The 14,448-nt window shown below is 49.7% G+C and overlaps 1 protein-coding gene across 4 annotated transcripts in view; it reads right to left on the bottom strand.

The window, feature by feature from the left end:
- Positions 1-13,762: 13,762 nt before the first annotated feature.
- Positions 13,763-14,448, bottom strand: part of TBC1D1 (TBC1 domain family member 1) — a 228,238-nt gene continuing 227,552 nt past the window's right edge. For 2 of the 4 annotated variants that reach the window (XM_032334070.1, XM_032334072.1), the window contains exon 21: positions 13,763-14,281. In XM_032334070.1, the coding sequence (XP_032189961.1) occupies positions 14,078-14,281 (204 nt within the window). In that variant the 3' untranslated portion in view covers positions 13,763-14,077. The remainder of the gene's footprint in view (positions 14,282-14,448) is intronic. The other 2 variants (XM_032334069.1, XM_032334071.1) reach the window with 1 other exon arrangement.

Below are 14,448 nucleotides of genomic sequence, written 5' to 3'. Positions count from 1 at the left end.
TGCTCCCTTGATTTTGTCTGGGGTACTCCTACACCCATCCAAAAAACCCCACATGGATCCCTTGTCCCAGAAAATATCATTTCCCAGAGAAATTGCTATAGCAGACTCCCTTGAAAAATAATTTGCTTTCTTTTTATCACCATAAAATCTCAAAAATTAACATGCTGAGGAAATGGGGTTCTTCCGATAACTGGCCCCTTCTGATTAACAGGAAACTGTTTTTATTTTAACCAGTGATGCTGAAAATCTCGGTCTCATGGACCAGTGCCTGGCCTGTTTTTAATCACACAGGACCCTGCTGGGCTGCAGGCCGTTGTGAATCCAGATGCCACGGGCCAGCGATGCCAAACACAGAAGCTACTGAGTCCGGCTGGTTCCGGGCCTGCTGCTGGCGTTTCGTTTCTGTTTGGTTTTCACCAGACCCTTTCAGTGAACTCATTTTGTTGTCGTGGGTCCCCTTTCTCTAAACCCAAAGCCTAAAAATTCCACTTGAGGCCTCGAGGGAACCGGGTCCCACCAGAGAAGGGGCTCTCGGAGCAAAATGTCCGGCCCCCACCTCGCGCCTGACCACAATTTGACTACGGGATGACTTTAGCATTTGCTTGGCAAGGGCATTTCCATTTGGCTCCCCATGAAGTCACAGAAATTCTAGTTATTTCTGTAGTGTGCTTTTGCCTGCTTTATTTATAAGAGCCAGCCACTGGGGCTGAGCTGTTCTGTGTCTGGAGGCGGTTATAGTATCACAGTTATGAAATGTTTATTTTCTTAGATCGGCTTAAGCTGATACAGCACTTTTGAGCCATTAAGAATCTTGTAAATCAAGATAGTTTAGATAGGGGATGATTTTTCTGATGAGGGCTAGATCAGCTGGATCAATGCTTCTCCCTTGATTGGGCTCTTACATTAAATGGGTGGGACTGTCACATGTTCCTCGGAGAAAAAGTGTTGCCTAGTTAGGAAGATTGTGCTGCCAGCCCACTTTGTTTCTTCTGGCTCACACCCCAGCTGGGAAGTGACGCTTCCAGGACCCGCAGAGCTGAGGCCGCCCCAGCGCCCACAGGAACCCGTGATGAATATTTTAGGGCCACTATTTGCAAAAACATGGAGGACAAGAAGCCCAAAGAAAATTATGGCAGATTAACGAGGGTTGCACGGGCTCGTGACTTTAAAGCCGAAACACAAATCTATCAAAGAGGGATCTGGCCGTGCCTATCAGATGAGGAAGATTGCACCCGTGCAGCAAAGATTTGAGAGTCTCCCCTCGCAAGGAGCTATTCCAGAATGGTGCAGTGAAGAAAGCGGGCCTTGCCCTCACAGACCGTGCTTTCCTGGGTCAGGGACAAATAGAGAAGGAGACAGATAATGCAGCACACGCCGTTGACAGCCCTGAAGGACAGGGACAGGGGAAGCAGAGGAAGGGGAGAAAGACCACAGGGGTGGATGGATGGAGTGGGGGGCTCCCTGCTGGGGTGATGGGGGGGGGCGCCCCTCTGAGGAGGAACATTGGAGCTGAGACCAGAATGAAGTGAGCACCAGCCAAGCGACTGTCTGGGCCAGGAGTTTCCAAAGCGGAGGGGATAGCACAGGCAAATGCCCCAGGCCAGCTGGCAAGGGCGTGGCAAGGGAGCTGGGTGTGTCTAAGGGAGGGGGAGAGGTGATGAGGGAGAGGAGACGGAGCAGGGCTGGGGCACGGATCCTCTCTCCTTCTTAGGAACACAATCCCTTGCTGTCTTTTCGGGTTCACGCACACGGCGCTAGAAACCCCGCTGGGTGTGGCTCCTCCGTGGGGTTCTTGCCATCCGGCTCTGAGTGGAAACCATTTCTGCTACTTCTGCTGCTTCTTGGTTCAGTGTTCACAGGGTGGGCAGGGTTGGCTCTTGTCCCTGCCTTCTGGCAGCACCAAGAGCAGGCACTAGGGAGCCCACCTGGCCCAGGAGGACATGGGGAAGTGCCCCACCCCCACCCCAAGGAAGGTCCCAGGCAGAGGTTCAGGGGGTGTGGTCCTGGATCCTGGACCGTGGCATCACCTGGAAACTTGTAGAAATGCAAATTGTGGGGCCCGCTCCAGACCTACTGAATTAGAAACATTGGGGGCGCCCCCCCCCAGCAATCTGTGCTCTAATAAACCTCCAGGGGAGCAGTCGGTTTCAAAACCACTATCTGAGAGCAGCATTTCTCAGCCATCAACCAAGTTGGCTCTGGGTCCAGAACTCGTGGGGTGGGGGGGGCGGTATTTGCAACGGCATCTCTGCCGTCTACCCACTGGAAGATAGGGGCACATCCCACCAGTCCCCCAGTTTTTTACAACCTCAAAGGCTTCCATGAGCACACATATAGGTGTTTCCTGTGAGATGCAGGTCAGCTTTTGGAAGAAGAGCTGATAAACTAGTAAGGGGAACCTTTGGGTTGTAGCAAGTGGGAAGAGGGGCCTTTGGAGAACTTGGCTTTTACTTTGTACGTTTCTGCAGTGTGTTTTTACCATGTGTGTGTAACATAACACAGTCATGTGGGAATATGTAGGAAGACCACACATTGGAAAAGTGGACACTAAGTCTCTTTACTATAGTTAGGAGACCAACTCCAATGTGGGGGGATTTTGCACAGCACCAAGCAACTCCCAGACAGTGGCCGGGGTGCCGCAACTTAACTGTTTGTTCACTGTCTACCCAGAGATGGTGTCAGATCCCACAGCGATGGACTCGGTCCTATAAGACCACCCCCCACCTCCTCCATCCCATCAGGCGCCGTCCTCAAGTCCAGGCTGTCACTGTGATTCTGATCCACTGGCCACAGATCCAAGTCCTCCTGACCCCTTTCTTGGAGTCGGTTAATTTGCTCACAGAACCCAGGAAACCAGTGTTAAGTCTGCTTCCTACTGGTTTATTATAAAAGGCTATACAGGGGCACCTGGGTGGCTCAGTGGGTTAAAGCCTCTGCCTTCAGCTCAGGTCATGATCCCAGAGTCGCGGGATCGAGCCCCACATCAGCTCTCTACTCGGTGGGGAGCTTGTTTCCCCATCTCTCTCTCTGCCTGCCTCTCTGCCTTTCTGTGATCTCTCTTCAAATAAATACATGAAATCTTTAAAAAAAAAACAAACAACAAAAAAAAAGCGATACATAACCCAGCATCAGTGGGGTGAGAGAAATGGGGAAGGGAGAGGAGAGGGTGTGGAGCTCCCATGCTCCCTCTGGGCATGGATTCTTCCAGAATCTCCACGTGTTCACCAGCCCAGGAGCTCTCTGAACCCTGTCCATTATGAGTTTTTATAGAGGCTTCCTTTCATTGGCATGATTGATGAAATCATTGGCCATTGATGACTGATTCAACGTGGGGAGGAGACCCCTTGCCTCCTAGGAGGTCAGGGAGTAGGACCTAAAGTTCCAGCCCTCTAATCATGTGATTGGTGCCACTAGAGACCAGCCTCCAGCTCTAGGCACTTTCCAAAAGTCACCTCATTCACCTCACAAATGACACCTTTATTGCTCCCATCACGGGAACTTCCAGCGCTTTTAGGAGCTCTGTGCCAGGAACCGGAATAAAGAACAAATATGTGTGTCTCTTATTATAAATCACAATATCACATCTACTATAAGACTTAGAATCCTTAACGCGTGCTAACGTGTGTTTCACCTCCAAGAGGAGCCACATTCAAAATGGTGTGCCCCAGAACACTTTGGGACACTGTTTCCTGGAGCCCTCCAAGGGCAAGACACAGTGAAAAGTGGCAAAGTCTGGCCACAGCCCCCGAAAAATCTGTTCTGGGCATTTCATTGGAATGAGACTGTTCCTCCCACGTTCAGCTGAGAAATGCGCCTTGAGATAGGACAGTTGTCACAGGCAACTTTGACTGGCTCCAAGCAATTCACTGTCCAGAAAAGGCCCCCCAGGCAGTCTGGGTTTTTCTGGCCTGTACCTCCCCTTGCATGTGAGCTTCCCAAAAGTTCTCCAGAAGCTGCAGGAGTGGGGAGTGTATGGGCTCCACTGCCCAAGGCGTATGCTCACCCTCCACATCCCATTCCGACATGGCCCGGGCATGTCCATCAATGGTCCCTGGAACGGCAGGGCCAGCTGTCTGCCTTGCAGGGTCCCTCCTTCCTTTGCCTTCTTCTGTTCCCTCCAATGCGTTGAGGCAGATTTTTCTTCTCCACCTCACCTGTCCGTTTTCAGAGAATGGAATGGAATGGGGGGGGGGTAAAATTTAAATCCTGGTGACCATTTATTCTTACTTTTCTTTACTATTTATCCAAAAGCTCCTTGGCCACACGACACACCTAGTGACCTACTGAAAACCCTGGAAGTTCACCAAGCCCACCCTTCAACCCTTGCTACCCAACCACAACGGCCATCCCTTCACAGCTCCAACAGACCAAAGCCTGACTTGGCCTTCCCTCGTCAGAAGAGTTCACATGCATCTACGGGGCTCATCTACGGGGGCATCCGGGCATCCGGTGACAGCCGTTCTTTTAGGGACTGTATCACCATATCCTACACTCAACATTTCTCACTATTTAACAGTTTCTGGAATTATTCGGATTTTCAGTGAACAGATTTACACCCTGAATGACGTCCAAAGAGGGAAGTCCATGGCCCAGCCGCAAAGTATGAAAGGTCTTCATAGCAACAGGAGAGCAAGAATTAAAAGATCACTAATCAGGAGATTAAGATAACAGGTCACTAATAAAAAGATTCTCTTCACAGTGTTGTGGCTAACACACGCGTCTCCCACTCAGTATTTGGCCATTGGGATTCCCGCTCCCCCCCATCCCACAACACACACACACACACACACACACACACACACACACACACACACACAATACAAGTGGTTTTCAAGCCTTAGAGCCGCCAGAATTCCCCAGAAGACTTTTAAAAAAGCTTGCCAGCTCCGCCCTCTACAGTTTCTGAATTAGTAGACTGGGCTAGAGCCAGCGAATTTACAGTTTCAACAAGTTCCCAGATGACGCTGATGCTATGAGTCTGGGGATTACACTCGGGGGCCCACTGCCCACCACATGGATTGAGAACCCGACAATTAACAGAGCATTTTGCTCAAATCAGGTCACGGGTCCGTCTTGTCAACGTCAGTCACGGTCCGTCACGTCATTCATTGCATTTGCTTTGTGGAATCTGGGCACCCAAGCGGTGTGCACCCCAGGTCCTTCTGTAGGTCACCGACACGAAGGCCGGTGGGGTTGGCTACGGACAAAGTCCAGTCCGATGGTTAAACCCCTAGCTTGTAGGCTCCCTTCAAGCCATATAATTACAGCAGGGGTTCTCAGTTTTGGTCAAATGTTAGAATCAGAGGGGAGCTGAAAAAAAAAAAACCAAAACTAAACAAAATATACGACCCCGGTCCCAGCCCAGAGAGTCAGAGTTATCAGCCCAGACTACCCACAGGCACTGGTGAAACAAGGGCGCCTGAATGGCTCAGTCAGTTAAGCGTCGGCCTTTGGATCAGGTTATGATCTGTCCTGGGATACAGCCGGGCCTCAGGGTCCTTGCTCAGCAGGGAGTCTGCTTCTTCTTCTGCACCCCTCCCCCTGCCCCCTGCTCATGCTCTCTCTGTGTCTCTCAAATAAATAAATAAATAAATAAATAAATAAATAAATAAAACAAAGATATCTCTTGGTGGTTCCAAAGTGTAACCTGGCTGGGGAACTACCATCTAGAGTCTTCCTGGTTTCATCTGTAGAATCAGCCCCATTGAATTGTCCTCTGTCCGTGTAGATTTAACTTATTTAAGTTTTAATAAGTCAAATAAGCTCTTAGTTATTGATCTAAGTGGTTGCAAGCTTTGCTGAGATCAAGGTATGTATTCCTACAGCTTTCCGTCTTCTTTTTGGTCATCCCACTTTCAAAACCTTAAAATTATACTGGCCAACTAGGATACGGTCTTAGGGCATCCTACTAGTTTTTAAAAGATCACCTTTGAACTGTGATTACAATCTGTCGAGGAATTTTGCCTGGGGCCAATGCCAAGCCCACAGAATTGGATACACTTCGTTTATATGATCATAGTGCAATGATAGCTAACTTACTGCTTAACTTTGTCTCGGGGACGGTGCTCAGTGCTCTTTTTAAACATTCAAATAACCCTATGAAATGGCTGTGATGATTCCTATTTGACGGCCAGGGAGCCAAGGTTGGATCCGGCTGACTCTAGCGTCTGATTTTCACCGCCGGATTTTGCTTCTTTTTTCTTTCTTTCTTTCTTTTTTTTTTTTTTTTAAGATTTTATTTACTTATTTGTCAGAGAGAGCGAGAGCGAGAGCGAGCACAGGCAGACAGAGTGGCAGGCAGAGTCAGAGGGAGAAGCAGGCTCCCTGCAGAGCAAGGAGCCCGATGTGGGACTTGATCCCAGGACACCGGGATCATGACCTGAACCGAAGGCAGCTGCTTAACCAACTGAGCCACCCAGGCGTCCCGGATTTTGCTTGTTTCTATTTGCCCGGCTCCATCTTGTTCCTCGAATGCTTTACAGCGACTTTTAAAGATACTAAAAATGCGAGAAATCATGAAATCACTGTAGTAAAGTAAGACCAGCCTGGGTCAAAGTGAGTCACGGGTCAGAACAAAATGCTTGCACATTTTCTAACTGAAGGGTCACCGATTTGGCTTTGAGTGTTCTGGAAATGTCAATGCAACATTCACTTGCACCGCTGACATAATTAAACACAAACATCGCTCAAGAGAAGTACACGAGAAGCCCTGGGGCTTCTTAAAGAAGACTCTTGAAGAAGGTTCCAGGGATGTCTTCAAGAATATTCTCCTGATCTATGCAGACAGGAGCCTCACAGGGCTCAACAAACCATCATTTACACCATCCACTTTCTCCCTCATTTAAAAAAAAAAAAAAATTAGGAATTTTGGCTAGTTTTAGAATTCTTCCAAGAGTTCTGCATTCCCGTTTGCAGGACCTCTTCCACTGTCCTCGACCCATTCCAAGAGAATATTCACAGGAACTGGGTGATTCTTTGCTCACATTTCCTCAGTACCCCAGAATGGGATGTGAGTGGTCAGGATTTACCTGTGGAGAGTTTCACAGTCTCTTGACTCATCTTCTCCATTGGGTTCTCAGGCCATGAAGTCTCACCAAACCTAAGGAACATCTCCTTCCTGCTGGTTTCCCCTTGCTGATTGTCCGGCATGGAACTGATGGGGCCGTGCGCACAGGCTGTGAGGGCGCCAGGGACAGCCGCACGGACAGACACAACTGGGTCTCTCCCTGTCCCGTGCCTATCACCGTGTCATTTCACCACTCATTCCTCCCTGTGGCTTCATGTGAAGTTGGGAGCAGCAGATTCCCTCGGGTCCGTTGAAACAGTCACTGGATGAGACAGATGTTTTATCGTTTATATTTACGGGACTATACAGTAATGGGAGTTTTCTCTTGAAAAGTATTGGTATTTCCTTGCCATCTGAAAAAGACATAGTGTTAAAAATGCACTGGAGGGGCGCCTGAGTGGCTCAGTCAGCTAAGTGTCTGCCTTTAACTCAGGTCATGATCCCAAAGTCTTGGGATCGAGCCTTGTGTCCGACTCCCAGCTCAGCAAGGAGCCTGCTTCTCCCTCTGCCTCTGCCTGCTGCTCCCCCTGCTTGTGCTCTCTCTCTCTCTCTCTGGGCCAAATAAAAATAAAAATAAAATTTTTAAATTAAATTTTTAAAAAGTGCATTGGGACTTTTTTTTTTAAATTTTAAGATTTTATTTATTTGAAAGAGAACATGAGCAGGGGGAGGGGCACAGGCAGAGGGGCAAGCAGACTTCCCGCTCAGCGGAGCTCAATCCCAGCTGGTTCATGACCTGGCTGATGTCAGACGCTTAGCCGACTGAGCCACCCAGGCGCCCCTGCACTGGGATTTTAAAAAGGTCTCTTGTGCAAGATTCAACGTTAGCACTGAACTGTGCAGCATTTGGAAAGTACTCTTCCAACATCAAGCTACCAGACACTCTCACCCAACTCCTTCTCAGCCGATTCCTTTCCTTATCCTTGGGCTCTCGCCTTGAATCCCAGGTCCTCAGCTGAGCCTTCTCTGACCGCTCTATGCAGGGAGCCCCCACACCCCCTGATTGATTTGTTTGTTTCAGTTACCTATGTTCCCAGCTGAACAAAAGCTCCCTGATGACAGACACTTACCATGTAGTCCCAGGACTGCCATCAGGGACTGGTTCAGGGAAAGGAGCACAGCAACTATTCGCTGGCAAGAGCGAAAGCAGGGCAGGCAAGCAAGCCGGGTATGAGAGGCTACAGAAACCGGGTGGGGAGGTGGGCGCGTCCAGTTCTTCTTAATGGGAAGACAGCAGGGGATAGTGATCTTAGAATGATCGCAGAAGCAGACGGGAGGAAGAGAAGGCTCTTGAGTGAAAAAGCTCAAGTCCTTTCTAATAATCCAGCCGTTTAGATGATCTGAGCATATGAAATCTAGGAGGAAAGTGATGGCAACGTACGTCAAGGGAAGGAGAATGGATCATGCTGTGCTCGGTAGAAAGTACCGGAAGGCCCGAGGAGGGCAGAAATCTGATGTCCTCAGATGGACCCCTCCCCGCCCAGCTCAAGCAAGCTTGCCTCTGCTTCCCTGTTGTGCTGCTTTTCCATCCGCGGATTCCTCACGATGGGACCTGGGCGGTCACCCTGCAGGTGGCTGACAGCCCCAGCCAGAGTCTAACAGTAACCAGTCAGCTTTTCCTACAGTTGGAAGAAATGGGAAACAAAGAATGTTTGAAAGAAATGCCAAGAAGAGCAGGAAGAAGACCTGGCAATCTGGTTGATGTGGATGTGCATGTGGAATAAGGCAAAAGCAGTGGCAGGACACAGACGGGAGGCTGAGGAAATGCAGCTGAATCTGGGAGAAACAAGAGAACTCTGGTCCCCAACCCTGTCGGACAGTCCAGGCTGTCTCCCCGGTTCAAAGCTAAGGCACTGCAGCAATGAGGTGCTGTGAATCACAGGTGCTATTTTTAACTTGCGAGCCATCCAGCTCTCTCTGCTCTCCTGCAGGTCCTCTGACCCCCAGAAGGGACGGCGGGGAGCAGGGGGGGGGGCGGGGTGGAGCAGGGTGCGGGGTAGGGTGGAGAGCAGTGAGATCACGTGTCGGGAGGCAGGCTAGAACCTACCCCACCCCTGCCCCATTACTGACAGCGGAGGGCCCTGATGGGGGTGGGGGAGTGGGGGGGCAGGGGGAAGCATGGGGAGCCCAAGACGAGACTGCAGGAAAGTTCTGTGGAAAGAGCTTTTCAGAAAAGGATGTTTGGAAGTGTTGCTGTACTTAGGTCATCTCTTGGCCAAAACCCATGTAAACGTTGCTCAAACAGTCGTGGAGATGCTTTTATAACTTGCTCAAAACTTTCCAAATGAAGAGTTTGAGTGTTTTAAAGTCCTTGGTTTAAACACACACACACACACACACACACACACACACACACATAAAACTGTAACATGTGGGGCGCCTGGGTGGCTCAGTGGGTTAGGGCCTCTGCTTTTTGGCTCAGGTCGTGATCCCAGGGTCCTGGGATTGAGCCCCGCATCGGGCTCTCTGCTCTGCAGGGAGCCTGCTTCCTCCTCTCTCTCTGCCTGCCTCTCTGCCTACTTGTGGTTTCTCTCTGTTAAATAAATAAAATATTAAAAAAAAAAAACTGTAACATGTTTTAACTCGTTTGCCTTAGCCATGAGAGAGGATGGAAATCTACTAGCTGGATTTTAACAAACACCTGTGCATAATTGGTGAATAAAAGTGAATTAATGACCATTTAGAATGCAGAAGTGCCCTTCCTTCATTTAGAATGCAGAAACCATCTTTTTCTAGCATTGAAACCAACAATCGAACTAGGCTGGACTTGGGAGCTGACATATGAATTACTGTGTCACAGTCTTAAAAATGTATTTTAAAATGATCAGGGGTTCGTTGTTCTCCTTAGAAACACTAGAGGGGCGCCTGCGTGGCTTGGTGGGTTAAACACCTGACCTTCAGTTCAGGTCATGATCCTAAGGTCCTAGGATCCCACTACATGTCCAGGCCTCACGCTCAGGCGGGGAGGGAAGTCACCGGTCCTCCCACCTCATGTGCGCACTCCACTGCGCTCTCTCAAATAAATAAAACCTTAAAAAAAAAAAAACAAAAAACCACTGGATATCAACATTAGAATCAATGTTTTAAAACTATTTTGTTTCAACTGATTTAGATTTTTTTTAAGATTATGTTTATTTATTTGACAGAGATCACAAGTAGGCAGAGAGGCAGGCAGAGAGAGAGGGCGGAGGAAGCAGGCTCCCCGCTGAGCAGAGAGCTGGATGCAGGACTCAATCCCAGCACCCTGGGATCATGACCTGAGCCAAAGGCAGAGGCTTAACCCACTGAGCCACCCAGGTACTCTGATTTTGTTTTTTTGATAAAACTTACTCATGTTCAAGGTATTTTAATATGCATACAGTGGCATAAATTCAAACTTTGCTAATAAGAGTTTACAACCAAAATCGTTGGTTCTTCAGTTCAGAGATACAAAGGCAGGTGCTGTGAAGCCTGGATACCAAGAATATTCTTCCTCATCTTTTGTTACCAGTTTCAAATTGTCCAAAGAACCACTGTTGGGGTTGATCCAGAGCTCTTCCATTTCCCTAATCGTTCTGATCTTTTCCAAAGATGGCAGCAAGAAACTTGACATAAATGGAAAATTTCACTTCTATAAAACCAAAGGCAAATTTGGTTGTTTTAAATACATTACAATGCAAGGGTTTTCAAAGTCTCAAGGTAAAAAGGAAACGTCTTTTGGGAGCCAACACCGTACCTAATTTAGACCCTGGTGAAGTAGGATTCCTCTGTGGGCTTGTGCAACCTCCCAGCACCCACGGCCCCGGTGACTGATGGGGCTGGTCTCATGGCCGCCCCCCCACCCCCGCCCTGTCTTTAACTCAAGGTCCCTGAAGACCCTGCATCTTAGGAGAGCATCTGATCGGGGCTCCTTACTAATACGGATCATTGTTACTCCGAATCTTGCTTGAGGTTGCCAGAAATGATTTCCAAAGGTGGGCAGTGTGGACTCTTCAGCAGATGGGAGACTGGGGATCTAATTGATCCTACAGCTGATTATTAGGGGATCTTGAACATCTCATCATCTCACTCAGTGCTTTCCTCTATCAAATGAGGTCAGAAATGGTTTTCTAGTAGGAAGCACAAGTTTCCCTCTGGCTTTCCCAGTCCAATATTACTTGGAGCCATTACAAACCCTTAAAGTAGTATCAATGTAAAGACAATGCGGCCTGTAAATTATTTTTACCACATAGAGTTTCTGGATCTTAACCAGCAAAACATTTGGTAACACTTGACAGAGGGGAACAGACGAAGGGGCCGGCAGTCCGGGATCCCAGCAGACTCTTGTCTCCGCGATATTTCACCATCGTGACTTTCAAAGTCAAAAACCAATGGATGAATCTGAATGTGACAGGTCACTGACCACAGACACGTGGGTGGAGGTCTTTCTAATAAAGCCCCCATTTGCGCCTGCTTTCATTCGTATCAGGCAGTTTCCAAAAGTAGTTTGTTCTATGCCAGCTTGTCCCAGAGTCCCTTTCCCTGGTGGCTCTAAGTCAGACATGGCTCAAAGACATGCTTGTGTTGAGACATGGAAAACAAAAGGAAACAAGAGCCATTTTCTCTGAAGGTCATGGTAGTTAAAAGTGACTTCTCTGCTCCACTTCTTCTACTCAAGTGTTGACCTTCCAAGTGTTGACCCCAGGCCCCTCACTGGACACCTGGCTGTAGATGCTGAGAGACGATCACCCTGTGGCTGCAACAGCGTCCCACAGAGCTCTCTGCGTGCCACCTTGCCCTGGCCCACTCTGGCCCTGCATGTGCTTTGCCTCTCGGATGGACCTACTGGTGACTCCTCCTAACTCAAGTAGCTCCCTCTGCACCCTCATTTTCTCTTGCTCCTTCCATTCACAGCCCTAAGAGGGGCCTGGGGCTGGGTGTTCGTCCAAAGCACTGAGTGCCAGCACATAGAACACACGTGTGTCACGCATTTACAAATACAAGTGTATGTAATAGTGTGCTTCCGGTGGGCTCCTAGCGTCCTAAGTCAAAGAAAACATAATTGGTAGCAAAAGAAAGACAACCTCGATGTGCACATACACACGCATACAGTTGGGTGTTAGAGAAAAATAGCATGATATTCACTCTGTTGAAGAATTGGCCTCTGCAAATCCTCACACAGTAACGTGAATTGGCTTTATGGAGGTTTCTTTCCCTGAGTCCCACATGGGCTGAGCCTCTGTCTGACCTGTATCTGAGGGCTTGTGCAACCTCCCAGCACCCACGGGCCCCGGTGACTGATGGGGCTGGTCTCATGGGGGCTACCAGTCCTGCACCCACCGAGGTGCCATAGCGTAACTAGCACTTGGGTAACCATACTGGGAACACAAGGCGCCAACACCTCGGACGCCTTCGCGGCTTCCCTTCTCTGGCCTGAAAAACAAAGAACCAAAGTCAATAAGTAAAACAGACACCATAAAAGTGTGGGCAGAGATTTATCGCTGTTTCGTTCCTTATTTAATGCAGGGTCCATGTTTTTTGAGTCATGGTAAGAAGACGTCCAAAATTCAACATTATTAAAGACTCAAAGAGTGAAATGGGGAAAGAAGCCCTCAAATATTAACTCCTCTAAATTCTTCTGGTGGAACAACTCGGGATAGAAGCTCCTGGGCTGGGCATCTTGATTTGTGAGGAGAACCACTATACCCCACGTGGGGAGTCCTGAATGTTGGCCAACTTTTAGGCACTGGGGAGTGCGCGTGTCACTCTCAGAAATGTCTGGGGAGATCTGGGATGACTCTGAGTATGAAAATCCCTCCTTTCACCTCGGGCTGAAAGACGCGCACTGCTAAGAGTCTCGACAAGCCCCTGTGGACGAGAGGGGACTATAATGGCAAAGACCAGAGTGATCCTGCTGTCGGAAAGGGGCTCCGAGGGCCCTGACTCGGTTCTGAGTGCGCTTGTGCGGAAGCCTTGCGCAGGGATCCAAGGAAGCCGCACTGGCTGTGAGTGGCTTTCTGCTTGCTGAAGGCACAGGATTCTCATCCCCCAAGGGAAAGGGTCACCATGTTGTGAGTCCTAGTCAGAACACGCAGCCCTGCTCTGAACAACTGTGCTCAGCTGCCACTGATTGCGTTTCAGGCTGATGGCTTTTTTCCAAAGCCATCTCTCTGGCGTCCACAACAATCCTGACACACCAGGCTACTTCTTCGGGGAATGTGTTTCCAAGGGTGTGCCCTCAAAGGGACTCACAGTACCTGCCTCACACAAGAGCAAAAGTAAATACCCGGCCCTGACCGGGCGACAACAACCCACAAAGAAATACACGCATCGGAGTCCACGATGCAGGTCGCTCCCTAGCAACACTTGGTGTGAGCCTAAGAACTGGTGATTTACCCAGAAAACATTGATCTACAATGACTTTGATACTTAAGGACTAAGTAAAAAAAATGAAAACTGTTTTTTTTTTTTTTTTTAAGACAGACTTCAGTGAATACCCAGGAGAGTGCTGAATTCAAGACGTCCGGATGGTTCTCTGGGGCTTCCGCAGCCAGGACAGACAGACAGGGGCCGGCTGCATCGTCTGCCTGCTGTGGACCAGAGGGTGTAGTCCCACAAACCCACACGGATGAGCGCCGGCCCCTCTTCCAGGCCGGAGGACTCCCCTCGAGCTCCAGCCCCGGCCCAGGACCCGCTGTTCTTCGCAAGCACAGTGCTGCTGAGAAAGGAGGCAACAAGGAAACTCGAAGGCGCATTTATTCACATCCGTGCCACCTAAACCTACTGGGTACAGTAATCGGGACTGAAGAAGGGACGGATTGCAACTTAAACAACAACAAAAACATTGGGACCTCCATCCCCATGACTCGCAAGTTCTAGTTCAGAAAGTCTGCATGCTGGCAAGCCAGTGTCCTCCCTGAGAAGCACGCGTCGTGCCTCGCTCTCTCCCTCCGGCATCTTCTGTCCCTCTCAGTTAAGGCCTGGACAGCACGAGGACCGGCCGCAGAGGCTCCCCTGCAGCCGTGCTCTGGCGAGGGGCCGTGTCCTGTGCCGTCAGTCGCCTGCGGGCCTGGGCCCCACGAAGTCCGGCTCCGGCGCGTGCGGCTCCGCCGTCCCCCGCCTCCGGAGCTCCTCCGCCGTCCGCAGCAGGGCCGCCCGCTCCAGCTCCAAGGCGAGGGTGGCCTGCTTCAGCTTGCTTTCACTGCTCAGAAGCTTCTCAACCGTGGCTTCCAGGCTCTGGATCCTCCCGTTTGCCACCTGGAGAATCAAAGAAGCGAGTGTGAACTGGTCGGCGAGAATGTGGAGGGGTGGGGGCTGGCGGGGATCCACGCTACACTCCACTGGCCACCTCGGAGACGCTTTGGAGTCCTGTTTTGGCAGAGACAAGCCTATTTGTTTATTTGTGGCCTGGTCTTCTGGACACA

Source organism: Mustela erminea, chromosome 2 (genome assembly GCF_009829155.1).
Source record: "Mustela erminea isolate mMusErm1 chromosome 2, mMusErm1.Pri, whole genome shotgun sequence".
NCBI lineage: Eukaryota > Metazoa > Chordata > Mammalia > Carnivora > Mustelidae > Mustela > Mustela erminea.
The sequence above is the reverse complement of the archived record's forward strand: the minus strand, read 5'-3'. Positions and strand labels throughout refer to the sequence as shown.